This window comes from Callithrix jacchus, chromosome 15 (genome assembly GCF_049354715.1).
Source record: "Callithrix jacchus isolate 240 chromosome 15, calJac240_pri, whole genome shotgun sequence".
NCBI lineage: Eukaryota > Metazoa > Chordata > Mammalia > Primates > Cebidae > Callithrix > Callithrix jacchus.
The window spans coordinates 25,456,642-25,484,417 of record NC_133516.1 but is presented as its reverse complement, the minus strand read 5'-3'; the positions used below and the strand labels follow the sequence as shown (position 1 = coordinate 25,484,417).

Below are 27,776 nucleotides of genomic sequence, written 5' to 3'. Positions count from 1 at the left end.
TTGAAGCAGGTAGTGAGATGACCCAATACACTTTTTCTTTTTTTTTTTTTGAGATGGAATCTCTCTCTGTTACCAAGACTGGAGTTCAATAGCTCAATCTTGGCTCACTGCAACCTCCACCTCCCAGGTTCAAGCAATTCTCCTGTCTCAGCCTCCCAAGTAGCTGGGATTACAGGCACCCAAAACCAGGCCTGTAATTTTGTATTTTTAGTAGAGATGGGGTTTCACCATATTGGCCAGGCTGAGTCTCAAACTCCTCACCTCGTGATCCGCCCTCCTTGGCCTCCCAAAGTGCTGGGATTACAGGCATGAGCCACGCACCCAGCTCCAATACACATTTTAGAAATATGCCCGTGGCTGGTAGGGGGAATTGACATTGGAGAGGGACTAGATTAGGGGCAGGGAGCCAGTTTCAGGGGATTATTAATGTGGTCCAGACATGAGCTAATGAGGTCTAGACTCAGGGCAACAGCCTAAGGACGAAGAGCAGGGTTGCATTCAAGAAACATTTCTGAGCTAGGATCAGCTGGAATTGGTGGTCAGTTAGCTATGAAGGATGGGGTCTGTGAGGACTGGACTGCCTGGGCTGAAACATGCCATAAAATGTGACAGCTTTACAGGGAGAGAAACCGCTGAAACAAAGGATAAGAGTTGAGTTTGGGGCTGGGCACGGTGGCTCACGCCTGTAATCTCCACACTCTGGGAGGCTGAGGTGGCCAGATCACCTGAGGTCAAGAGTTTGAGACCAGCCTGGCCAACATGGTGAAACCCTGTCTCTACTAAAAATACAAAAATTAGCCAGGCATGGTGACAGGTGCCTGTAATTCCAGCTACTCGGGAGGCTGAGGCAGGAGAATCACTTGAACCTGGGAGGCAGAGGATGCAGTGAGCCAAGATTGAGTCACTGCACTGCAGCCTGGGCAGCAGAGTGTGACTCCCTCTCAAAAAAAAAAAAAAAAAAAAAGAGAGAGAGAGAGAGTAGAGTTTGGGATATATCATGTTATGGTGACTCTGGGACATATAGGAGTTGATTGACCAGTAGATAGTTAAAAATGCAAGCCTGGACCTTCTCTCATGGAAGAAAACGTTGGCACTAGAGATTAAAGTTGGGGATTTAGCAACAGATTGGTAGACAGAAAAGACATGAAGTACAGAATGTGCATACAGAAGAGAAAGAGGCCTGGATCAGACACCTGGCTTGGCAACGGGAATTTGACCTTTATTTAGCTTTTTCATTCATTTCATTGTTATTACCATTATGAATGAATATATTTTTTAAATTATTATTATTTTTTAAAAAACAGGGTCACACTCTATCACACAGGCTGGAGTCCAGTGGCATGCTCTTGGCACATTGCAGCCTCAACCCTCCTGGGCTCAGGTGATCCTCCCACCTCAGCCTTCCAAATACCTGGGACTACAGGTGTGTGCCACCAGCTCTGGCTAATTTTTGAATTTTTCTGTACATACACAGTCTCGCTATGTTTCCCAGGCTGGTCTTGCACTCAAGCGGTCCACCTTGGCCTCCCAAAGTGCTAGGATTATAAGCATGAGCCCCTGTGTCCTGCCAGGAGTGAATATTGTAGAGAGCAGAGACAATCTGCTGGATTTTTGGAGTAGAAAGGACCTGTTCCTCTTCTCTTAGAATGGACAAAAGTACCCAAAATCAGAAATCACAGGCTACAAGAGAGGTGACCCAAATTCTGCAGGACACTTCAACGTTCAAGATTTTTTTTTTTTTTTTTTTTGAGATAGTCTCACTCTCTTGCCCAGGCAGGAGTGCAGTGGCACAATCTCAGCTCACTGCAACCTCTGCCTCCCCAGTTCAAGTGATTCTCCTGCCTCAGCCTCCTGAGTAGCAGGGACTGCAGGCACCCACCACCATGTCCAGCTACTTTTTGTACTTTTAGTAGAGATGGGGTTTCACCATATTGGCTAAGCTGGTCTCAAACTCCTGATCTCAGGTGAGCCTCCTACCTCAGCCTCCCAAAGTGCTGAGATTACAGGCGTGAGCCACTGCACCAAGCCCAGCGTTCCAGATTTGAAGGGGAATGAGAGATCAGAACTGGAGACCCCTCGTCTGAGCCTACTAGTATAATGGTCCACGTCACTCACTGGGCATGCAGCAGACCCTGTAAATATTTCACCTTCTCTGGACAACAGTAGTTCCTCAAGAACAGGAGATCTGGGAGAATGCACAGCGCCTGGCACTCCTTCGATGATGGCGATATTATCAATGCTTCTTATTCCTTTGAATCCTTGGCAAGAGCTGGCAGGGAACTTTGTACACATCAGGTACAAAAAACCTCATCCATGCAGTCTGTGATCCAGAAGCTCATGGCACTCCCTGACAATTCACGACAAAGCAGTTCCACTGCTTTTTAACACAGTGTGGGTCCATGAAAGGAGATTATCCATAAGGACTAGCTGAGTGGATAAAAAGACAGACTAGCTGAGTGGCTGACTCTTCCAGACGGCAGGTTGTCCCTCTTGACAAGTGGAAACCATGTGCTGCCATTCCCAAAGTCAGCCTCAGCTTGGTCCTTGGCTGGAACCTTGTAGAAAAGTTTCTGGGTCAGCAGACCTCACAGACAAGGATCCGTAGCTGGCCACCCCCAGCCCTGTAAAGGCTCTAAGGCAAGAAAGCAGGGGAGCCTAGTTCACATTGCTGGAAAATCATTAAAATATCCCCGATGCTTGGCGACTAAGCCCGGAGGGTATTAGGTGCTCGCTTTCCCTCAGCCCGCCCCATCCCCCGCGCCCCGCGCTGCAGTTCCCTCTAAGAAGCGCGATCTAAGTGAGGCTGAGTGCTGAGTCGCTGAGCAGCCCGCTCTCCATGTGACTTCAGTTTCCGTCTGTTCCTTCCGCTAATGCTAAAATAATCTGATGCCCCAGAGAAAGGAGGCAGCCCAGCCTGGCGTTCGACTGCTTTCGAGGAGGCTGGAGCCCCTAGAGAGGATGCGCCCCGCGGAGCCGCCTGGGCCTGCGGGAGCCGTGAGTATTTCCTGCGTGGGGGTGTCCCCTGGGGACAGCCAGGGCCCTTCTCCAGGTGGGCGAGCTCGGGCGAGGATGGGTGGTAGGAAGTCAGCGTCCGTGGCCCGAGGCTGAGGGCTGCCCAGGAAGCTGTGGCTTGCTGCATCCAAGCACGGGGATTCTGTGCTGGGTGTGGGGGCTGCAGCTCTGGATGGAGGTGGAAATAGCTCCCTCCAGGAGCACTTACGGTGAAAAAGGTGGTGCGGTGTAGTAGAAACCACGAGGGCTTCAGACTCAGACCTGGATTTGACTCCTGGCTCAGCAGGGAGCATAAGAGCAGGCCGTTAAGGTTTCCTAGCCTCAGTTTTCTCATCTGCAAAATGGGAACAGTCATGCTCCCTTCCTGGGCTGGGCGACTGGATATGATGACACCACTCTGTGCACACTCAGCATGCTGAGCGCTGGGATCTCCTTTCCTCCTTTCTCAACGTGGGTTGAGAACCACTATTTCATAGATGAAGACACTAAGACTGGTGAACAGCAACACATGTTCACAGATGTCTTCCATGTGCCAGGCCTGTACAAGGCCTTGGGGACACTACGTGCAAAGCTTGGAGATTCGCTGTGGCTCTGTGACTTGTATCCACGGCTAGCCTAGGTTTTTTTTGTTTTGTTTTGTTTTTGAGACACATCTCAGTCTGTCTCCCAGGCTGTAGCGTAGTGGCACGATCTTGGGTCACTGCAACTTCTGCCTCCTCCTGGGTTGGAGCAATTCTGTTGCCTTACCCTCCTGAATAGCTGGAATTACAGGTGTGTGCCACCACACCTGCCTAATTTATGTATTTTTAGTAAAGACAGGATTTCGCCATGTTGTCCAGGCTGGTCTTGAACTCCTGACCTTAGGTCATCCACCCACCTCAGCCTCTCAAAGTGCTGGGATTACAGATGTAATCCCAGCAGCCCAGCCAGCTAGCCTAGTCTTAGATCCGTGGTTTATCAGAGGGAGACTAAGACTCGGATGCCCTTCTGTAGCCCTTGTGGCCTCTCCATGTGGGCCAGCTTCTGAAGGGGTCAGTGTACATCTCTATGTACCCAGGAGCTAGATGGAAAGAAGAAGCCACTAATGTGGCTTTGTGCTGCCTCTGAGAAGGTAAACTGTGCCAGTTGGTGGCTGGGACTGGAGGAGACTGGGTCAGGGTCCTAAGGATGGAGCCTCTAGACCCGGCTGGTTGGGGCTGGTGTGCTTCCGGAGGGGCTGAGGGAACCCCACTGGAGGCTTCCTCATGATGGATACAGCCTGTTAGGAGTCTGGATACTAGAAACATTCAGAGTCTACAGAGCTGGCTCTCCATGCTTTCCTGTGTGCCTTTTACTCGCTGGCTGTGACACACAGACTGTTCCTGTGAGTGCTGGGGCTTTGCTGGGCTTTACGTCCCTGAGTCATATTTATTCTCCTCACACACCCCTTAGGTTTCTATGTGTATGCCTGAGAGTTCCTAAAGCAGATTGTAAAATCATGGGCCCAGGGGAAAAAAAAAAAAAACCTTCACTCATGCCTTTAAGTTAAAAAAAAAAAAAAAAAAAAACCCCAAAACTCAGCTTCACAAAGAAGGCACTACTTTTTTAAAATTTTATTTATTTATTTATTTATTTTTAGCAACACGCTCTTGCTCTGTTGCCCAGACTGAAGTATGGTGGCATGATCACAGATCACTGCATCCTCAAACCCTTGGGCTCAAATGATCCTCCTGCTTCAGCCATCTGAGCAGCTAGGACCACAGGGGCATACCACCATGCCGGCTAATTAAAATTTTTTTTTTTTGTAGAGACAGGGTTTTGCTGTGTTACCCAAGCTGATCTCAAACTCCTGGGCTCAAGCAATCCTCCTGCCTCAGCCTCCCAAAGTGCCGGGAGTATGGACATGAGCCACCACACCCCGCATTCATCTAATGGATACCCTCATGGGAACTTCATGAAAACCCATATAAATATAATCTCTCATAGTTTTTAAATCCATCATCCAAGAGTTCCTGCTCTTTGGTGATGACACATGCACGGTAAACTCCAAAAGAGACACGGACTCCCAATATCTCTGTTCTGGGATCTGCACTGAGAATACACTGACCAGCCGGGCATGGTGGCTCACACCTGTAATCCCAGCACTTTGGGAGGCCGAGGCGAGCAGATCACCTGAGGTTGGCAGTTTGAGACCAGCCTGACCAACATGGAGAAACACTGAACTCTACTAAAAATACAAAATTAGTTGGGCATGGTGGCACATGCCTGTAATCCCAGCTACTCAGGAGGCTGAAGCAGGAGAATTGCCTGAACCCTGGAGGCAGAGGTTGCAGTGAGCTGAGATCGTGCCATTGCACTCCAGCCTAGGCAACAAGAGTGAAACTCCATCTCAAAAAAAAAAAAAGAATACATTGACTTGTCTGTCTCTGGTCTTGACTCTTTTGGAAGAGAGATGCTAGTACTGATCACTACCTGCATTCTCTATGTATCCACATTGCAAAGCACAAACCAGATGCTCCTATGGGCAATGACTGTGCATCACATCATGCATAGATCCATTGTATAGTCTCATAAGTTAGGAGAGGGTGGACTTACAACCATGACTGAAAAACACTACCTTTCTTAGGACATGCTGTCTGTTACATACTTACAGATGTCTGTGTTTACTGATGCTTGTTAATGTGTCATTGCACATCAGCGACAAGCATTTATCTTTTTTTTTTTTTTTTTTTGCCATTCACTTTCCTCCCAAACCATTTTTCTCGACTTCATCATGAAACAAATGTCACGTGCTCAGTCTGTGATGGGGCTCTGGGCTAGGTTAGGTGACAATTTCTGAAAGCTCAGAGAGGTGAGGTGAAGGAAAAAGGACATTGATGCTTGGATCTTATAAGCCTCACATGCAACAATAAACCCAATTCTTAGATATTCAGATTCTTAGATAGATTGGTTTGGTTGCAAATGACAAGAAAACAAAAAACAAGAAACCTCAAATTGGCTTCAGCAAAAAAAGAGGATTTATTGTTTCAAATAACTGAAATGTCTATGGGCAATAGTTTCAGGCATGGCGGAGTCCAAATGTTCAAACAACTTTGCCAGGAATCCATCTACCTTCATTTCTCAGCTTTGCCTTCCTTTCTGTGGGTCTCATTACCAGGCAAGTCCTGGAACTGGTGGCAAAGATGGCTGCCTGCAGCACCAACTATATTCCCACTGGCTTGGCATCTGAAACAGAAAGAGCAAGACTCCTTTTCATGAGTTCTAGCAACTGCCCTTGGATTGATTCTCATGGGCTTGGCTTTTATGATGAGCCTGTGTTAGGAAAATGGAGTGCTCTCATAGGATCAGCCTTATTCATAGGCCCCACCCTAAAACCAGGAGTTGAGATCAGACCCAAACAAACTCAGACTTTTTAATAAAGGAAAGGGGTTGGTTGCACAACAGCGTAAGTATATTTACTACTATTGAATTGTACTCTTAAAAGCAGTTAAGATGATGACTTTCAGCCAGGCACAGTAACTCACGCCTATAATCCCAGCACTTTGGGATGCTGAGGCGGGCAGATCACCTGAGGCCGGGAGTTCGAGACCAGCCTGGCCAACATGGTGAAACCCTATCTCTACTAAAAATACAAAAATTAGCTGGGCATGGTGGTGGGCACCTGTAATCCCAGCAACTCAGGAGGCTGAGGCAGGAGAATCGCTTGAACCCTGGAGGCTGAGGCTGCGGTGAGCCAAGATTGCAGCATTGTACTCCTGAGCAACAGAGCAAGACTCCATCTCAAAAAAAAAAAAAAAAAAAGGATGATCGCTTTCATGTTTTATGTATTTTACTACAACTGAACATTTTCTAAAGAAAAATAAAGAAAGCTGTGGTTTCCTCAAAGGGGAATTGAAGAGTTGTTACCAGAAGGAGAAATGAATGTGAGTAGGTGAAACCAACCGATCTCCAGGACGAATAGAGTCAGGTGCTGAGACCAAACAGATGTGTCTTCTCTCGCTTTAATGCAGAGGGATTTCAGACTTAACACAGTGAAGAAAGGAGGAAGTGGAACCCTGTCATGGTCCTCACCCATGAGGTGGGCGTGAGGAGCAGGCTAGTAGTGGATGGGTTCAATGTGGCCACAAAGCCTGGTGAGGTCACAGGGACTCTCCTCTTCCAGCCCCAACCCTAAAGGTTGCCTAAGTCAGGTGCTGTGCCATGTGTACCACGAAACTTTCTGCTGCCACCTCTAAGAAAGAGAAGGATCAGCAGGGGATTTCTTCCAGGAGATAGCACCGAAGGCTCCATCTTTTCACCTGTCTATTCTCAAGCAGGACCTTAGTGTCTGAGGTAGTCCTACACCCACAGTGCCTGGCAAGGGCTCACCCTGGGGTACACATCGTGTTCTCCTAAGCTCATGTCACTCCATTTCAATGTCAACTGGACACGGACTACTGCTGATCCTCCCTACTGTCATTCACTCCTCTCCTGGTCCAGTCTTGATCTCATGAGGTCTCTTCTGCCCTTCCAGTGTCTCCCCTCTGTGGTCCCACCAGGCACCAAAGCTGAGCCCTTTCCCTTGGCCTGCAAGGTCAGTGGGGACCCTGCAGTCCAGGGTCCCTGCCTGGCCCTGGACCACCTCCTTCAGCTTCAGCAAGTTAGTGGTCTCCCTGTCACCATGCAGCCTGGCACCCTGAGACCTCCTTGTGAGCCTCCCTCAATGGCCTTTCTCTTGTTCTAGGATATTGGACCCTTCCTCAGCTCCTGATGCTTCCATTTGGCTTCTCATCTTTTTCCACATACCCAGTTTTCTTCTAGGCTCTCTGGCTCCATTTTGTTTTGTTTTTTGTTTTGTTTTGAGATGGGGTCTTGCTCTGTCTCCTAGGCTGGAGTGCAGTGGTGCAATCTTGGCTCACTGCAACCTCTGCCTCTCAGGTTCAAGCAATTCTCCTGCCTCAGCCTCCCAAGAAACCGGGATTACTGGTGCGCACCACCATGCCTGGCTAATCTTTTGTATTTTTTTTTTTTTTAGTAGAGACAGGGTTTCACTGTGCTGGTTAGGCTGGTCTTGTACTCCTGACCTCGTCATGATCTGCCCACCTTGGCCTCCCAAAGCGCTGGGATTACAGGCATGAGCCACTGTGCCCGGCCCACTTTGACTTTTTTGAGTCTTGGGTTTCTTATCTGTAAAATGGAAATAGTAAGCAGGGAATCAAACAGATGTGTATACGCTGGCTTTATTCACATTAGCCAAAATATCTATCTAAATGTCTATCAAGAGATGAATATAGCATATGTATATATATATACACACACATAAATATATACAATGGAATGTTATTCCACTTTACAAAGAATGGAATTCTGATACATGCTACGATATGGATAAGCCTTGAAAACATTAGTTATGTAATACAAGCTAAAAGGACAAATACTGCATGATTCTACTTATATGAGTACTTAGAATAGGCAAATTCATAGAGGAAGAGAGAATAGTCGTTACCAGAGGCGGGATGTGGGGAGTTACTGTTTGATAGATACAGAGTTTTAGTTTGGGTTTATGGAAAAGTTGTTTGCACAACAATGTGACTCAACTTGATGTCGTTGAATTGCACATTCAAAATAGGTTAAGATGGCAAACATTATGTATATTTTATCGCAATAAAAAATGAACGCAGGGTGCAGTGGCTCACACCAGTAATCCCAGCACTTTGGGAGGCTGAGGCAGGTGGATCACCTGAGGTCAGGAGTTTAAGACCAGCCTGGCCAACATAGTGAAACCCCGTCTCTACTAAAAATACAAAAATTAGCCAGGTATGGTGGTGCATTCCTGTAATCCCAGCTACTTGGGAGGCTGAGGCAGGAGAATCGCTTGAACCCAGGAGGCAGAGTTTGCAGTGAGCCGAGTTCGAGCCACTGCACTCCAGCCTGGGCAACAGAGTGAGACTCTGTCTCCAAAAAAAAGAGAAAATATTAATGCCTCCTACACGGAATTATTGCAAATATTACAGGAGATCATGTCTATAAGAAGCCTTTGCTACCTCAAGTGCTATTATTGTTACTGGCCAATAGCATTAAGTTATAATTCAATTATCTTGGCTTTATCCAAGAATTTCCTAAAAATTACTTTTGTATTTTAGGAAGGGAATTTATAAAACTCACACTACTCCTATTCTTTTGTGAATTCAAGTAAGTTCTAGAGAAAGAAAAATCAGCTAAGAACAGCTTGCCAGTATTATTTGAGGGAATATGGAAAGGACAAAATAATCTCCTTTACAATCTCGAAATGACACCATGAAAACGGTATGATTTTTCATCACACACATATAAACACCTATTGAAGAGCAGTGCATTAAGGCTGATAGAAGTCATTCACTCTTCACCGTGAGCTGCTTCCCTTCTGACGTCGGCTGAGCACACTAAGGCAGAGTCTATCCCATCTTTTTTTTCTTTGCTGCTATTGAAGACAGAATTTCTTTAACAACATATAAACATTATTTCCCCAAATAAAATGTCAAACTTTGTAATCTCAGGATGCTCTTCAATTAAATTGACCCAGAATATTGACAAAGTAGAAACTTTTTAAAAAAGTTAAATCACAAGCCGGGCGAAGTGGCTCATGCCTGTAATCATAGCACTTTGGGAGGCCAAGGCGGGTGGATCACTTGAGGTCAAGAGTTCAAGACCAGTCTGGCCAACATGGTAAAGCCCTGACTCTACTAAAAATACAAAAATCAGCTGGGCGTGGTGGTGTAATCTCAGCTACTTGGGAAGCTGAGGCAGGAGAATCTCAGCCACTTGGGAGGCTGAGAAAGGAGAATCGCTTCAACCCCAGAGGTGGAGATTGGAGTGCCACTGCACCCCAGCCTGGGTCACAGAGTGAGACTCTGTCTCAAAAAAAAAAAAAGTTAAATCACTTGATATGCGTTCTGAAATATTTAGGGGAAAGTATATCAATGACTGCAATGTACTTTGAAATGCACCATGAGGCCAGGCACAGTGGCTCACGCCTATAATCCCAGCAATTTGGGAGGCCGAGGAGGGTGGATCACCTGAGGTCAGGAGTTCGAGACCAGTCTGTCCAACATGGTGAAACCCTGTCTCTACTAAAAATACAAAAATTAGCCAGGCCTGGTGGTGGGCACCTGTGATCCCAGCTACTTGGGAGGCTGAGGCAGGAGAATCGCTTGAACATGGGAGGCAGAGAGGTTGCAGTGAGCCGAGATTGTGCCACTGCACCCAGCCTGGGTGACAAAGTAAGACTCCATCTCAAAATAAAAAAAAAGAAGAAAAGAAAAGAAATGCACTGGGAGTGGTGCTGTGTGCCTGTAGTCCTAGCTAATCAGTAGCCTTAGGCGGGAGGATTACTTGAGGCCAGGAGCTTGAGACTATAGTGTGCTACAATCCCATCTGTGAATAACTACTGCACTCCAGCATGGGCAACATAGTGAGACCTCTAAAAAAAAAGGAAAAAGAAAGATGGACAGAAGCATAGATAGATGGATAGTTATATGCTGTTAGGGAAAAGTTAAATGACTAACAGTACCTGGTAACTGTTCACATTCCTTGTCATAATCATAAAAATCAAATAATAAGAAATTAGAAAACTGCCATGGGAACTATAACTACCTATAATATACTGTCATATGAATTATTGGATTATTGCTCCACTGAACTATTAGTTTGTGATGAGGAGGTGATACAAGCACTGAGCCTGGCAGGATGAATAAGAGTTCAGCAGGTGAAGAAGAGCAGCATAAGAGCCTTTCCCACAGAGGAAACAGTGTGTGAGCATGCGTGATTCAGTCAAGGACTGCAGGCATTCCAGGATGGCTGGGGCTTGTGGTATTGAGGTTGAGTCGATGCAGAAGTCACAGACCTGGGTTTGAATTGCAGCTCTAACATTCTCTAACTATATGGCCTAAACCTATGTGAGCCTCCATTGACCAAGTGTGAAATGGGATGGATAACATTTACCTGCTGGGATTTTTGTGGAAATTATATGTAAAGCACCTGGTATAGTATACATTCCAAGGTGAGCACTCAGTAAGCATGAGCTGTGGACAGAATCTGGGCGCAATTATGTAGACCTTGAATATCACTGAATTGACCTTTGAATTGGTCTACTCTCAGGAATCCATATCATCTCATTCCTCGGTGGTACACTTTCTCAAGGAAACCAAGTAGTCAGGGTGGGGGGATATATTTTCATTGTTTTTCCACTGTGGCCACTAAGCTTCGGCCAACATCCGTCATTCCTGCCCACAGCCTACCATGGACTCTGGGTGCTCTTCCCCCCCAGACATCCCAGAGTCCACATACTGCAGCTCCCAGGGGCAGGAGAAGGGGCGAAAGCTCTGCTTTCCCTTTAATTAACACACACTTTGTCTCACTATAGGAAACATCACCCCCACCTCCAGTGGGTGAGTGTCCTCCTGCAGGCCTTGGAGGACTTGGTGGGGGTCCCCTGCTCACTGAACTTCAAGTCCAAAACACTCCCTTATATTGACAAAGGCTTTTGTTTTCTTTCTTTCCTTCTTTTTTTTCTTTTTTTTGAGACAGAGTTTTTCACTCTTGTTGCCCAGGCTGGAGTGCAATGGCGCAATCTCGGCTCACCGTAACCTCCACCACCCAGGTTCAAGTGATTCTCCTGCCTCAGCCTCCCAAGGAGCTGGGATTAAAGGCATGCATTACCACACTTGGCTAATTTTGTATTTTTAGTAGAGATGGGGTTTCTTCATGTTGGTCGGGCTAGTCTTGAACTCCCGACCTCAGATGATCTGCCCACCTCAGCCTCCCAAGTGCTGGGATCACAGGGCTGAGCCACCTCGCTTGACCCTAACAAAGCCTTTTCACACACACACTCTCATTCAGTCTTGACACAACCCTGTGAGGTCAGCAAGACACAAGTGTTGTCCTCCATGGCCACCACCAGAGTGAAGGAGCCAGCCTTGGGCCCAGGTCTCTTTCCCTAGCCCAGGGTCCCTTCTCTACACAGATCCCACCTGCTGCTTCTTATGGAGAAAGGCAGTGGCATGTAGTCACTCTCTCAGAAGTGACCAGAGGGAACAACCTTGTGATACTGAAGGGAATTAGATGCTAACGTGTTATGTAGTTGAGTGCCTATCAGCAGAGATGTCTTGGGTCTCTCCTATTGAAAGCTGACAGCGAGGACCCACCACCAGCCACCACCAACATGCAAGAGCAAGGTGTTAACTCTCAGTGGGAGCAGATTCGCATTTATTAGGACCTGTGGCCAGATGCAGCCTGTGTCCATGGAACAGGACAAGATGAACTGACCTCTGCTGGTTCTGCCAGGCTGATACTGACCACATGGGAAGCCAGCTGGCTTATTTGCAGCCCTGAGGAAATGAGGGCTGAGCAGGGAGGTGCTCAAAGCGGGCTTCTTACACTGGCTATCTGGAGTCACTGTGGGAAGGGCCCAAGGGAAGAAGGGTTGCTGTGGCTCCTAAATCCCCCTCCAGGTGGAGGCAAAGCCTCATCCATTCCTAAAGAGAGTCTCTTGTCACAAGCCCCATATAGCCCTGGCTGACCAGGAGTGCAAGGCTCAGTGGGAACCAGAGATCTGCATTTAACCCTTGCTGGGAACCAATGCACTGCCTTCCCCGAGCCACCATGCGCCTCCCATTTCATCTCTCTGGCCTGAGTGCTCGCATCTCCATATGGTGGTGAGTAGTCCCTTCAGAAACACTGCAGTTCTTCTCTGAAGGATGGTCAGTTACTAAACTTCAATGAATGTGCATTTGCTAGAAGGGCCACGTGCAACGAAACTGATCTTTCTCACGCAAATCCTCAGGACCACACATTCAAGGAGCGCTCCAACAAATTCAAGTGATACAACTCCTCACTGATTTATCTAGGCTCAGAGGGAGATCCAAGTCCTAACGACCGACGTGAAGGGTCCCAGTGGTACAGCTGGGTGATTATAGGCAGTAAGAGTAGTAAAGACTACTTTTTGAACATTCTTTTTGAAATTGTCTTTTTTTTTTCCAGACGGAGTCTTGCTCTGTTTCCCAGGCTGGAGTGCAGTGGCAGGATCTCCTCACTGCAACCTCTACCTCCTGGGTTTAAGTGATTCTCCTGCCTGTAATCCCAGCACTCTGGGAGGCCAAGGCAGGCAGATCATGAGGTCAGGAGTTCAAGACCAGCCTGGCCAACATGGTGAAACCCCATCTCTACTAAAAATACAAAAATTAGCCGGGCATGGTGGTGGGCACCTGTAATCCCAGCTACTCAGGAGGCTGAGGCAGGAGAATCACTTGAAACTGGAAGGCAGAGATTGCAGTGAGCTGAGATTGTGCCACTGCCCTCCAGCCTGGGCAACAAGAGTGAAATGCTGTCTCAAAAAAACAAAAAGCCATATGGTATCCTGGATTAAATGTTCATAGCAGCATTATAAATAACAGCCAAAGAGTAGAAACAACCCAAATGTCCACCAACTGATGAATGAATGGATAAACTAAATCTGAAATATTTATAAAATGGAATATAAATTAGCCATAACAAAGAATGAAGTACTGATGTATTCTACAAGGATGAACTTTGAATACATTACGTTAGGTGAAAGAAGCCAGACACAAGAAGCCACATATTGTATGATTCTGTTTTTATGAAATGTCTAGAATAGGTGAATCCATAGGACAGAAATTAGACTAATAGTTTCCAGGGGCCAGGAGAATGTCAAAGTGGCAGCAACTGCTAATAATCTGAGGGTTCTTTTGGGGGCAATGCAAATCTCATGGAATTAGATACTGGCGATGGTGGCTTCAACTTTGTGAACATTCTACAAACCACGGAAGTGTACAAGTTAAAGGGTAAATTTGATGGTATGTTAATTATATCTCAGTTTTAAAAATATATATTTTATGGGCTATATTTAGAGAAAGGGACCGGACTACGTGGTATCTTTCGAAAAGTTTTAAGGAACTCCCTTAAATTTGGTACCTAGTTTAAAAAAATTGATAGCTAGTTATGAAAATAATCCAAACCTCAATTATCAAAGGTTGAATAGTTTTCAGATTGAATTTAAAGTCTGGGCCAAGTGTTACTCTGCCTTTCCCCTCCCTCCCTCCTTCTCTTATTACCTTTACCAGGTTATGATTTTTTCTTTTTTTTGAGATAGAGTCTCACTCTGTCACCCAGGCTGGAGTGCAGTGGTGTGATCTCAGCTCACTTGCAACCTCTGCCTCCGAGGTTCAAGTGATTCTCCTGCCTCAGTCTCCTGAGTAGATGGGATTACAGGAGCCTGCTACCGCACCCAGCTAGTTTTTTGTATTTTCAGTACAGACAGGGTTTCACTGTGTTGGGTAGGCTGGTTTCAAACTTCTGACCTCATGATCCACCCGCCTTGGCCTCCCAAAGTTCTGGGATTACAAGCGTGAGACACCGCACCCGGCCCCTTTACTAGGTTATGTTTTAAGCAATAAATAGATTTCACAAAACTATTTGCTTGGTGTAAGAATGATTTCTCCAGGCAAAACTGCAAATAAAATTAGTTTATATACAGATTTTTTAAACTATGATAATTTGTCAGTACTCAAAAGAAGTCATTTGTCCTAGGTTACATAAATCTAATCAGTATTACAATGCACTTTTTACAAACAACTTGTACCTGTTAATTTTTTGTAACTCTTATTTTACATGAAATTTTAAACTTACAGAAAAGCTGCAAGGATACTACAAAGATTCCCATAACTCTTCCCCAATTGTTAACATTTGCTTTCTCTTTCTCTCTTTCTCAATGGATAGATAAATAGATAATTGATAGATGATAGATATAGATAGATAGATAGATAGATAGATAGATAGATAGATAGATAGACAGACACACATATATATACACACACATTTAATTTTGTTTCAGTGTGTATTTTCTAAGATAAAAAACCTGGGAAGTTAACATTGAGGGCCAAGTGTGGTGGCTCACGTCTATAATCTTAGCACTTTGAGACACCTAGGAGGTTGGATCCCCTGAGCAACTCAGTTTTTGTTATAGTTGTTGTTGATGTTGTTTTATATGGAATCTCGCTCTGTTGCCAGGCTGGAGTGCAGTGGTGCAATCTCTGCTCACTGCAACCTCTGCCTCCCAGGTTCAAGTTTTTCTCCTGCCTCAGCCTCCCAAGTAGCTGGGACTACAGGTTCGTACCACTAGGGCCAGCTAATTTTTTGTTATTGTGGTTTTGTTTTGTTTTGTTTGAGACGGAGTCTTGCTCTGTCGCCCAGGCTGGGGTGCAATGACATGATCTTGGCTCACTGCAACCTCGGCCTCCCGGGCAAGTGATTTTCCTGCCTCAACCTCCTGAGCAGCTGGGATTACAGATGTGCACCACCATGCCCAGTGAATTTTTGTATTTTTAGTAGAGATGGGGTTTCACCATGTTGGCCAGGCTGGTCTTGAACTCCTGAGATCAAGCGATCCACCCTCCTTAGCCTCCTAAAGTGTTGGGATTACAGGCGTGAGCCAGCGCACCTGATCACAAACAAACATAATTTCCAAAGCAAAGGAGACTCTTTGCAGCTGCTGTACGTTCTACTTCCTCACTGTCAGTGTTCTCTTGTTACAAAATACAATCTCCATTCATGTTGTTTTTATGAACGAATCGATTTTTACCACTGTCTTCCTATGACCAGGTCTGAGGCAGAAAACCATGTGGTCTTACCTGCCTAAAAAGCAACAGCACATCTTCACAGAGAAGGGATGGCTATGCAGTGGCCTCACAGCGTTCCATCATAACCGGTTAGAACGCATCAGTTTTCAGCCTTACGCGGTGGCTCACGCCTGTAATCCTAGCACTTTGGGAGGCCAAGGCAGGCAGATTATGAGGTCAGGAGTTTGAGACCAGCTTGGCCAATATGGTGAAATTCCATCTCTACTAAAAATATGAAAATTAGTCTGGCATACTGGTGCATGCCTGTAGTCCCAGCTACTTAGGAGGCTGAGCCAGAATGGCTTGAATGTGGGAGGCAGAGGTTGCAGTATACCAAGATTGCGTTACTGCACTCCAGCCTAGGACAGAGGGACAGAGCAAAAGAGCCAGACTCCATCTCAAAAAATAATAATAAAATAAAATAAGAAGAATCCATCAGTTTTCCAAATGGGCCAAACCTTATCAAGACAGAGCAATAGGCAACTCAGGGTCCCAGGAACACTCACCAGGTGGGAAGCTGTTGGGCTTTCCACCTGTTCCTGCATGTTGGGCACATGCTGGTTTAGATGCCCTCTTACAGCTGCAGGCACTGTGGCACGAGGTTGTGTGGGAGGAGAGGAAGCAGTCCTGTGCAGGCAGGGAATGAGTCATGGGATTTTGCAGTGAGATATGGCAAGAAGATTGTTTACCTTGGACTCCTGGCAATGCCGTGGCTCTGAGGAAGCTCTCTGCACCTACACACTCTAGGAGGAGTGTTTCTCCACCTCAGTGGTCTCTGTTTTGACAGCCTTTTATTTCTTTACAGTCATTACATACCCTTTAAGTTAGCACTGGGTCATGGCCATTCTCACTTACATGATTGTATCAGTCAGGGTCCAATCAGGAAACAGAAACTGCCCAGATTATCTAAAACAGAGGATATTTAATGCAAGAAAGTGGCAATGCATGATGGAAGAGGCTGAGAAGCCAAGCAGCCAATACACAGTCAACACAGTGATGATCAACTTCAGGAAGCCTCTTATCTCACCTAGGTGGGGTGAGGATAAGAGGAGGAGGTGGGCCAGGTGTGGTGGCTCATGCCTGTAATACTAGTACTTTGGGAGGCCGAAGTGGGTAGATCACCTGAAGTCATGAGTTCGAGACCAGGCTGGCCAACATGGTGAAATCCCATCTCTACTAAAAATGCAAAAATTAGCCAGGCCTGGTGGCACACGCCTATAATCCTAGCTACTCAGGAGGTGGAGGCAGGAGAATCTCTTGAACCCAGGAGGCAGAGGTTACAGTGAGCCAAGATTGCAACATTGTACTACAGCCTCGGCAACAAGAGGAAAACTCCATTTCAAAAAAACAGAATAAAACAAAGCAAAAATACAAAGAGGAGGAGGTGGTGTCACTCTAGGATGTCTGTCCAAGGCAGAGAGGAAGGGAGAGATATACCCTGGATTCTTTCTACCCTCTGCTGTCTGACCTCCCAGTAGTATCTTCCATTGACTAAACCAGCTGGAGGTCAGGTGACAGCAGAGTCTGGGATTCAGAGCCTTCAGCAGTCAGAGCCCTGCCACACCCAGCAGAGCAGGGAAGGGGAAGGCATGGCTCTGGGGACAAACTGCTCTCAGCCAGCAGAGTCATCTGTGCCCAAGGTTAGCCTTGCTCTGCAGTTTACGACGTGCACTTTTTAATCTAACCCTCCTGCCTACCTTTTACACATCTAGCTGGTATAATCCATCCTTCCAGTCACATTACTCATGCCTTTATTTTAGACTCTGTGTATCTGTTGAATTACCTTGGAGATTACACAGGAATAACCAGCACTCAATCAGCTCACTGGTGTTTGGAACTCGTAAGTAGTAATTGTGTCACTCACTACCTTCACAGCCAAGGAAGCACTTTCACATACGTGAGACTGGTTTATTCTCATGCAACTCTGGAATAGTTATTATTACTCCCACTTTGTAGACAGATTCTCTGAGTCTTGGATACTTTGTTTGAATTCCTAAAGGACAAACAATGAATAACAGCGGCAGAATTCAAACTCTGTTCTGTTTGGTTCCAGACTCCATAATCTTCCCATGATAGCCTGCTGCTTCCTGCCAGAAGGAGCTGCCCAGGGCCACAGCAAGAGTTTTTCTGGGCTAGTACGCTGAATTTAGGAGGAAGAAGAGGATGTGTTTTAAACTTGCAAAATTCTTGATGACCCATAAATTAAAATGCCCCTCCTGGATGTGACACGTGGCCTATCTTGCCTTCCAATCTGAAGGTTACCTTCTCTCTGAAGGACCTGCACTCTTTCCCCTTACATATCTAGATTCAGTGCTTCAATATACAGGGCTTGCTGTTCTAGAAGGATCGAAGTCGGCCAGATACAGTGGCTCACGCCTGTAATTCCAGCACTTTGAGAGGCTGAGGCAGGCAGATCATGAGGTCAGGAGTTCGAGACCAGCCAGGCCAACATGGTGAAACCCCGAATCTACTAAAAATACAAAAATTAGCTGGGTGTGGTGTCAGTTGCCTGTAATCCCAGCTACTTGGGAGGTTGAGGCAGGAGAATCACTTGAACCCGGGAGGCGGAGGTTGCAGTGAGCCAAGACCGTGCCACTGCTCTCCAGCCTAGGTGACAGAGTAAGACTTTGTCTCAAAAAAAAAGAAAGAAAGATCAGAGTCACAGAAGTGAGTACCACCCCATGCCTGACAGAGGCAGGCAGGGAGGAAAGAAGGGTTCTTATCTCCCCATCTCCCCTCAATAAAATTCATGATGCCCCGTGAAGTTTGAATGTCAGATAAACAGGTATACGGATGCACCTAGCATTGAAATGGTGCCTTGTAATTTGCTAAATCTGAAACTATGTAACCTTATTTTATAGTGGGCAGTGATGGTGATCCCAGGGTGGGTCTGGAAGGGGATTCCCAATGTCTGGCAAGTTCTGGTGAATTCTGCATTGGAGGTTCTCTCTGTAGTAAGGGGAGTTGGCCTGGCCTGAAGTAAAAGCTGACTTACCCAGTTTCACTCAGCTCTTCAGCTAGTCTGTTTTCCCTGGTGAGCATTCAGATCTCAACAAGAAGGTAAAATGAGCCTTCAGGATACCTAAATGCATTTGAAAAAAGGAAAGAGGAGGGGTGGAAAAGGGCTTACATGCGCCCAGCAGAAAGTAGTTGGAGTGAACAGGTGGGGTGAGCTGGTGCCGCTGGCCCAGGAGAAAATGGGAGGGCGGACACGGGGCCTCGGGTGGATGTCAAGGAAGGGGGCAGAATGGAATGCTCTTGCTTCTGGGTCTGCAGAATGCAGAGCTGGGGGCATGCACTGGGTGTCCCAGCAGAACAGCAGTGAATGCAGCCTCACTGTTGGGAGAAACTGCTCCACGCACTCATCAGGAGCTCAGGGAGCGAGGTGGGGCTGCTCTCAGCTCTACCACTAAGGTAGAGTAAGCAGGTAGTATCTCTGGGCCTTTGTTCACGTGACAAATGTGATGGTGGGAGATATATTGCATTTCCCTTATGGCTCCTTTTATTTCTGAATCTCTCCTGGTACATAGATAATTTCAAGCCTTCTCATGACTGCTGTTCTGTGTGCACTGGCCAGGCAAGAGGGCTGGCAACCACATTTCATTAATTATCTTTATTCTATCTGAAGATTCCTTCTTCATTTTCCCCTCCATTTTCCCCCCATCCAGGCAAAATATCAAACCTCTTCTTTTCTTTTGAGATGGAGCCATAGGGAAATGCAATCTATCACCCAGGCTGGAGTGCAATGGCACCATCTCAGCTCACCACAACCTCCACCTCCCAGGTTCAAGCGAGTCTCCTGCCTCAGACTCCTGAGTAGCTGGGATTACAGGCACATGCCACCATGCCCAGCTAATTTTTGTATTTTTAGTAGAGACGGGGTTTCGCCATATTGGTGTGGCTGGTCTCGAACTCCTCACCTCATGATCTGCCCGCCTCAACCTCCCAAAGTGCTGAGATTACAGGTTTGAGCCACCACGCCCAGCTAAACCTCTTTTTTCAAAGGTCCACAGTCAAATGAGTTAACCAAAGATATCAATGCTTTTGTAAAAGCTGCCTGTCAGCAAGATGATTAGTAACTCTGTGGGACAGAGGCTACGATTCATATTTCAGTCTCAGTTCAGTCTTCAACTATTCATTCATTCGCTCAGGAAATACTTCCTGAGCTCATGGGATGCTTCAGGCCGATTGGAGCTGGAGGCAGGGAAACTTCAGCAGAATTACAAAATATGGGAAACTCCAGGTGACTGGAGACCTGGTTACTCAAACTTTTGCTTCTCCCTCTGTGCTGGACTCACTGAAGTTTAGTGTTCAGCCACACGTCCATCAAATGGTAGCGGCAAAATGAAATTGAGTTCTTGTCAACAGTTTCAGTGAAAGGCTGGAAGATTTGGCTAAATGGAAGTATTTGAGTAACCTGTGGGTTGCATCTCTATGGAGCTGTGAGCTCCACAGAGCTCCAAGACCACATAGAATTGGAACTGACTCCTTCTCCCAAGAATACAAAGCAGCCCTCTGGGATGTCCTTCTCTTACTTGCTTCTTCCTTGCTCTCTGTCCACAGGGCTGCCCTTGAGATGGAGTTGTTGCCCTTTTGGCTCTGCCTGGGTTTTCACTTCTTGACAGTGGACTGGAGGAACAGAAGTGGAACAGCCACAGCAGCTTCCCAAGGGGGCTGCAAGTTGGTGAGTTTTCCCTTGAACCCTGATTTGTCAGTTGCTCCTTTCCTGACAAGGTTTGGTCCATTTGGAAAGCTGACAGATTGTCCATCAGGAAGGGCAGAGAATGAAGAAGGCTGAATCACTCTGTGCCTGCCTAGCACAGTGCCATGTGCAGCTGCTCTTTAACCACAGGATTTTAAGATGCTGCCTGAGAAAAGCCAGGCAGTCCCTGCCCCACCCTTCTCATATCTGCTGAGGACAGGAGGCATCTGAAACCAGCCTAGGCAGCCTCCTGGAAAAAGAACAACTTGTTAAAAATCCGGATGGTTCAGGATGCGTGCAGTGGCTCATGCCTGTAATCCCAGCACTTTGGGAGGCTGAGGCAGGCAGATCACTTGAGCCCAGGAGTTCGAGACCAGCCTTGGTAACATGGCAAAACCACATCTCTACAAAATACAAGAATCAGTCAGATGTGGTGGCACACACCTATAGTTCCAGCTACTCTGGAGGCTGTGGTGGGAGGATGGCTTGAGCCGGGGAAGTGGAGGTTGCAATGAACTGAGAGCATGCCGCTGCCCTCCAGCCTAGGTGATGGAGCCAGACTTTGTCTTAAAAAAAAAATGCCAGACATGGTGGCTCACACCTGTAATCCCAGCACTTTGGGAGGGCAAAGTGGGCAGGTCACCTGAGGTCAAGAGTTCGAGACAATCCTGGCCAACATGGTGAGACCCTGTCTCTACTAAAAATACAAAAATTAGCCAAGTGGGTTGGCGCATGCCTGTAATCCCAGCTACTTGCAAGGCTGAGGCAGGAGAATTGCTTGAACCTGGGAGGCGGAGGTTGCAGTGAGCCAAGATCACACCACTGCACTCTGGCCTGGCGACAGAGAGAGACTTCATCTCAAAACACAAACAAAAAATTACGAAAATTAGCTGGGCATGGTGGCACGTGCCTGTAATCCCAGCTACTGGGAAGGCTGCGGCAGGAGAATCACTTGAATCCAGGAGGCAGAGGTTGCAGGGAGCCAAGATCACAACACTGCACTCCAGCCTGAGCCACAGAGTGAGACTCTGTCACACACACAAAAAATGAAAACAACAATAAAAAACCCTGGATGATTGAGCTGCATCAATGATATGAGAATCTCTGGGTGAGGTGCATTAATGTTGGAGAAGCCCACCTCGGAGTTTGTGGACAAGTTGACAGCTAAGGCTTATATAGCTGTAGGGAGGGCTTGCTTCCAGGCTGCACTGCAGAGCAACAGCCTGGACCATGCTCACACCAAGAAGACCCAGACACTGGATACCCAAGCCTTTACAGGCACCTTCTCCAGGGCTTTCAGCCTATATGTGGAAATACACTTGGGTCAAAATTGAGACATTTCCAGGAATTATCTCCTTCACCTATAAAAATGACATCAAAAAGTCTGCTCAAGAAACATATTTAGGCTGGGCGCAGTGGCTCACGCCTGTAATCCCAACACTTTGGGAGGCCAAGGTGGGAGGATCACGAGGTCTAGTTTGAGACTAGCCTGGCCAACATGGTGAGACCCCGTCTCTACTAAATATACAAAAATTAGCTGGGCATGGTGGCGGGCCTGTAATTGTAGCTACTCGGGAGGCTGAGGCAAAAGACTCACTTGAACCCAGGAGATGGAGGTTGCAATGAGCTGATATCATGCTGCTGCACTCCAGCCTGGGTGACAAAGCAAGACTTCATCTCAAAAACAAAAACACTTTTTTTCCTAGACACCTAAATGACATCCTATGGCTGATTGTTGTCTCTGCCAATTTTGCAAATCATGGGGCTGAATTAAAGTATCCTGGCGTGTGTGCTTTCTGCAGTATGACCTGGGTGGCCTCGTCCCTCCTGCCTCCTTATTCTGCACAATCAGAGTAGAACCCTGCTCAGCAAAAGCACTGAATTGGGCAGAGCCCTGGGCTCCAGTCCCAACACTGCCACTGGCTCTTCTCTTCTCCCCTCTAGACCCACTTTACTTCCCTGTACAATTCAGGATGGTGACAAGCTCTCAGGTCCTTTTAAACTGTGATATTTATCAATCCAGAATGTAGGGAAGCCTCCCAGGCAAAGCAACTTTGGGGGAAATGAAGATGTTGCCATACCACAGGTTGTGCCTCACTGGCTCTGGGATTATGCAATAGTCGTAACGGTCGGTGGAGACCTGTCACAGAAGTGCCAGCTGTGTCCCAGGCGCCATGTTAAACACTTCAGGAGCAGCCACTGGTTTGATCTCACAGCAATGCTCTGAAGCAGATACTATTTGTTTCTCCATTTTTCAGAGGAATTAACAGACTTAGACTAAATGATTTGCCCAAGGACACACAGAAATAAATGACACAGGTGGGATTCAACTCCAGGTAGAAACCCTGTCTTCAATCCCCACAGTTAAAACCAGTCTGCAATTAGAGTTGTGACCTCTCAGCACCTGCTGAATAGGGGTTTGGATCTTCTTTTTTTATTTTTTGAGGCAGTCTCGCTCTGTCACATAGGCTGGAGTGCAGTGGCGCCGTCCTAGCTCACTGCAACCTCTGCCTCCTGGATTCAGGCAATTCTCATGTCTCAGCCTCTCAAGTAGCTGGGATTATGGGCTAATTTTTATATTTTTAGTAGAGACAGGGTTTCACCATGTTGACCAGGCTGGTTTTGAACCCCTGGCCTCAAGTGATCTGCCCAACTCTGCTTCCCGGTGTGCTGGGATTCCAGTGTGAGCCACTGTGCCTGACTTCTCTAACATTCTGTGCTTTAAGTGAGGCTTGGAATTTGGCTCCTAGCTAACCATTTAAGTGTGAAATAGGACAATGTAAAGAACATCCTGTTCTTTTTTGAGACGAAGTCTCGCTCTGTTGCTCAGGCTGGAGTGCAATGGCACGATCTTGACTCACTGCAACCTCCACCTCTGGGGTTCAAGCGATTCTCCTCTCAGCCTCCCAAGTATCTGAGATTACAGATGTCCACCACCACACCTGGCTAATGTTTTGTATTTTTAGTAGAGATGAGGTTTCACCATGTTGGCCATGCTAGTTTTAAACTCCTGACCTCAAGTGATCTGCCCACCTCAGCCTTCCAAAGTGCTAGGATTACAGGCGTGAGCCACTGCGTCCAGCCTTTTCTAGCCTATTTTTAAAATGAGAATTCCTAGAGCCATCCCTAGCAGTCGCAGGGACAGTCTGATAAATGAACTAAGTTTCTATGCATAAATGCCTGCCTCTGGGCCTCCTTCCTGCTGACCAGTGTGGTTTTGGCCGCAGGTAGGTGGAACCGCTGACTGCCGAGGGCAGAGCCTGGCTTCGGTGCCCAGCAGCCTCCCACCCCACGCCCAGACGCTCATCCTGGATGCCAACCCTCTCAAGACTCTGTGGAACCACTCCCTTCAGACTTACCCTCTTCTGGAGAGCCTCAGCCTGCACAGCTGCCACCTGGAACGCATGGACAGCGGCGCCTTCCAGAAGCAAGGCCACCTGCGCAGCCTAGTCCTGGGGGACAACTGCCTCTCAGAGAACTACAAGGAGACGGCAGCTGCACTCCACTCCCTGCGGAGTCTGTGGAGGCTGGACTTGTCAGGAAACTCCCTGACAGAGGACATGGCGGCCCTCATGCTCCAGAACCTCTCCTCGCTGCAGTCTGTGTCCCTTGCAAGGAACACCATCATGCGGCTGGATGACTCCGTCTTTGAGGGCCTAGAACATCTCCAGGAGCTGGATTTGCAGAGGAACTACATCTTTGAGATTGAGGGAGGTGCTTTTGACAGCCTGACGGAGCTGAGGCACCTCAACCTGGCCTACAACAACCTCCCCTGTATCGTGGACTTCCGGCTCATGCAGTTGCGGTTCCTCAATGTCAGCTACAATGCCCTGGAGTGGTTCCTTGCGAGCGGGGGTGAGGATGCCTTTGAGTTGGAGATGCTGGACCTGTCTCACAATCAGCTGCTGTTTTTCCCTCTCCTGCCCCAGTCCAGCAAGTTGCATACCCTCCTGCTGCACGACAACAACATGGGCTTCTACCGGGACCTGTACAACACCTCGTCACCAAGGGAGATGGTGGCCCAGTTCCTCCTCGTGGACGGCAATGTGACCAACATCACCACCGTCAACCTCTGGGAGGAATTTTCCTCCAGCGACCTCTCAGATCTCCGCTTCCTGGACATGAGCCAGAACCAGTTCCAGTACCTGCCAGATGGCTTCCTGAAAAAAATGCCTTCCCTCTCCCACCTGAACCTCAATCAGAATTGCCTGATGACGCTTCACATTCGGGAGAACGAGCCCCTGGGGGGGCTCACCGAGCTGGACCTGAGCCACAACCAGCTTTCGGAGCTGCACCTGGCTCCAGGGCTTGCCAGCTGCCTGGGAAGCCTGCGCTTGTTCAACCTGAGCTCCAACCAGCTCCTGGGCGTCCCTCCTGGCCTCTTCGCCAATGCCAGGAACATCACTACACTTGACATGAGCCACAATCAGATCTCACTTTGTCTCCCGCTAGCTGCCTCGGACCAGGTGGGATCCCCCAGCTGTGTGGATTTCAGGAATATGGCATCTTTAAGGAGCCTCTCTCTGGAGGGCTGTGGGCTGAGGGCATTGCCAGATGGCCCATTCCAAGGGACCTCCCTCACCTACTTAGACCTCTCAAGCAATTGGGGGGTTCTGAATGGGAGCCTTGCCCCACTCCAGGATGTGGCCCCCATGTTACAGATCCTGTCTCTCAGGAACATGGGCCTCCACTCCAGCTTTATGAAGCTGGACTTCTCTGGGTTTGGGAATCTGAGAGAGTTAGATCTGTCAGGAAATTGCTTGACCACCTTCCCAAGGTTTCAGGGCAGCCTGGCCCTGCAGACCCTGGATCTCCGTAGAAACTCGCTCACAGCCCTTCCCCAGAAGGCTGTATCTGAGCTGCTCTTGAGAGGTCTGCGGACCATCTACCTCAGTCAGAATCCGTATGACTGCTGTGGGGTGGACGGCTGGGGAGCCCTGCAGCATAGGCAGACCGTGGCCGACTGGGCCATGGTCACTTGCAACCTCTCCTCCAAGATCATCCATGTGACGGAGTTGTCAGGAGGCGTGCCTTGGGACTGTAAGTGGCAGCGGCTAGACCTGGGCCTGCTCTACCTCGTGCTCATCCTCCCCAGCTGCCTCACCCTGCTGGTGGCTTGCACCATCTTCGTCCTCACTTTTAAGAAGCCTCTGCTTCAGGTAATCAAGAGCCGCTGCCACTGGTCCTCTGTATACTGACCCAGCTGTGTGCCAAGTCTGGAAATTTGGTCTGCATGTAGGAGGACATTTTCTCTGCTAGCTTTCAAGATGTGATGGAGAGGCCAAGTCTGATGAATTGAAGTTTCAATTAAAATTTAAAATGTTTCCATTCCTTCTTCTCCCCCAAATTCTTTTTCCATCCTTATAATTCATCCTCATTATCTTGGTAAAATATTTATTAAGTGACATTTTATAGAAATAAAAGACAACGTGTCTCATTAATATTTTTTAAGTTAAATACAGTTTGTGTTTCTTTTTTAGATGTTCTTTAGTGGTTTCCCTTGGATTATTTTTTAGCGTCTTTCCCTTGGTGACATCCATGGAGCTGAAAGAGTAGCAATTCAATGCTAGAAATGGTGAGAGGCCGTGCCCTGGGGATTCACTAAGGACAAGAATTTCATAGCACAAAAATAGCAACAAAGAATTTCAAAGCACAACTGGAGGGTGTGACATAAGATCACGTGCTGCGTGATTGGCCACTGCAGTCAGAACTGGCCTGTGATCCCAGCACTTTGGGAGGCTGAGGCGGTTGGATCACCTGAGGTCAGGAGTTCGAGACCAGCTTGGCCAACATGGTGAAACCCTGTCTCTACTAAAAGTATAAAAATTAGCCAGGTGTAGTGGTGTGTGCCTATAAGCTCAGCTACTCCGGGGGCTGAGACAGGAGAATTGCTTGAACCCGGGAGGCAGAGGTTACAGTGAGCCCAGATTGCCACATTGCCCTCCAGCCTGGGCACCAAGACCGAGACTCTGTCTCAAAAGATAAAAAAAGAATAGGCCTCTGGCAGGGCCCTTTCGAGGTGCCCTGACTTCATACCTGGAGTCTCTGGCAGAGAGACATGGAGAAACTAAGAGAAAATAACTGACCCCGAGTTTATCCAGTCAGTAAGCCGGATACAGTCCTCGTTCTGAAGGGAGGTGAAGAGGAATGCAGAAAGGAATGAATTCTGCTCACTTGTGAACCCTCCTAACTCTTCACAAAAAAATTGCCTACAACTTCTTAGCAGATGTTCAGTATCTGTATTCACTAGATTCTTAGCTTTCTTTCTCTCTCTATTTATTCAATGACTAACGAACGATTTCTGTGCTCCTCTCTGGGAGAAAAGATAAAAAAGACATAGCTCCCGTCCTTTGGTAGTTCAGAATTTACACTGTCCTCAACGTTTTTAATCCCTGCTTACTAAATCATAAAAGAATTAAACGCAATGGGGGACGAATGGGGAGGGAGAGAGGCTAGAAATCCCACACACTGATTGCTATTACCATGCAGACTGTCAGCAGAAATGTTTAGGCAAATCAAAGAGATAAAATCAGTGGTCTTAGTTTGACAAAGCAGGAACTTCCCTTGGATGCTCTACAGAGGTTTGAACAAGGCCATTTCAGGCTCCACATTCAATAGTATTCATGGCAGGCCCTGTTAGATTTTGCCCTTATTATGACCCCACCTTTCCCTCCTGCACTGCGCCCAGCCTAGTGCCCGGGATGTCTCTCAGGTTGCCTTGAAGCCTTCTGGGCTAGTCCCATCAGCCAAAGTCCATTGGACCAGACTCTCCTGATTTCTTCTTCCCATCAACAAAAACTCTTTCCCTGGGGTCCTGCTGTCTCCCAATGTGGCAACTAGCTAATTAGACAAATAAGAGAAATGCATCCATCCTTGGCTAGTGGATTCACGGCTTCTCTTGAGTTAATGCCTCACCTCTTTTTTTTTTTTTTTCTTTTTTTTTTGAGATGGAGTTTCGTTCTTGTTGCCCAGGCTGGAGTGCAGTGAGCAGTCTCGGCTCACTGTAGCCTCTACTTCCTGGGTTTAAGCGATTCTCCTGCCTCAGCCTCCCAAGTAGTTCGGATCACAGGCATGCCCCACCATGCCCAGGTAATTTTGTATTTTTAGTAGAGACAGGGTTTCTCCATGTTGGTCAGGCTGGTCTCAAACTGCTGACCTCAGGTGATCTGCCAGCCTCAGCCTCCCAAAGTGCTGGGATTACAGGTGTCAGCCACTGCACCCAGCAATGTATCACCTCTTGTGTCAATCAGTGTTCTTAGTTTCATGCATCTAAAGATGGTTCTGTCTGATTTAAGCAGCATACACATTTAGTAAGAGAATATCGGTAAGCTCTGGACTCACGGGCAGGCCGAGGAGCAGGCTCGGAAAAAGGGCAGGAACAGGGGATGCTGTGCAGCAACTGGGATCTCAGTCCAAACCATGCCATAAGCAGT

At 47.4% G+C, this 27,776-nt stretch overlaps 1 protein-coding gene and 1 pseudogene across 2 annotated transcripts; both read left to right on the top strand.

Moving 5' to 3' along the window:
- The first annotated feature begins 2,893 nt into the window (after positions 1-2,893).
- Positions 2,894-25,800, top strand: NRROS (negative regulator of reactive oxygen species). The gene is made up of 3 exons (XM_002758245.6): positions 2,894-2,994; positions 20,205-20,325; positions 23,571-25,800. The coding sequence occupies exons 2-3, from the start codon at positions 20,218-20,220 to the stop codon at positions 25,539-25,541; spliced, it is 2,079 nt and encodes a 692-aa protein (XP_002758291.1). The 5' UTR covers positions 2,894-2,994; positions 20,205-20,217; the 3' UTR covers positions 25,542-25,800.
- On the top strand, positions 3,006-6,628 carry LOC144579624 (uncharacterized; annotated as a pseudogene). Its single transcript, XR_013527762.1, has 2 exons — positions 3,006-3,577; positions 3,772-6,628. The product of XR_013527762.1 is annotated as an uncharacterized LOC144579624 (transcript).
- Positions 25,801-27,776: the final 1,976 nt, after the last annotated feature.

What these genes read in the sequence shown, in the direction of transcription:
- NRROS (XM_002758245.6), top strand. Translation starts at nt 20,218, where the DNA reads ATGGAGTTGTTGCCCTTTTGGCTCTGCCTGGGTTTTCACTTCTTGACA. An exon ending in CCCAAGGGGGCTGCAAGTTG is followed by an intron (nt 20,326 to 23,570) that starts GTGAGTTTTCCC and finishes TTTTGGCCGCAG; the next exon opens with GTAGGTGGAACCGCTGACTG.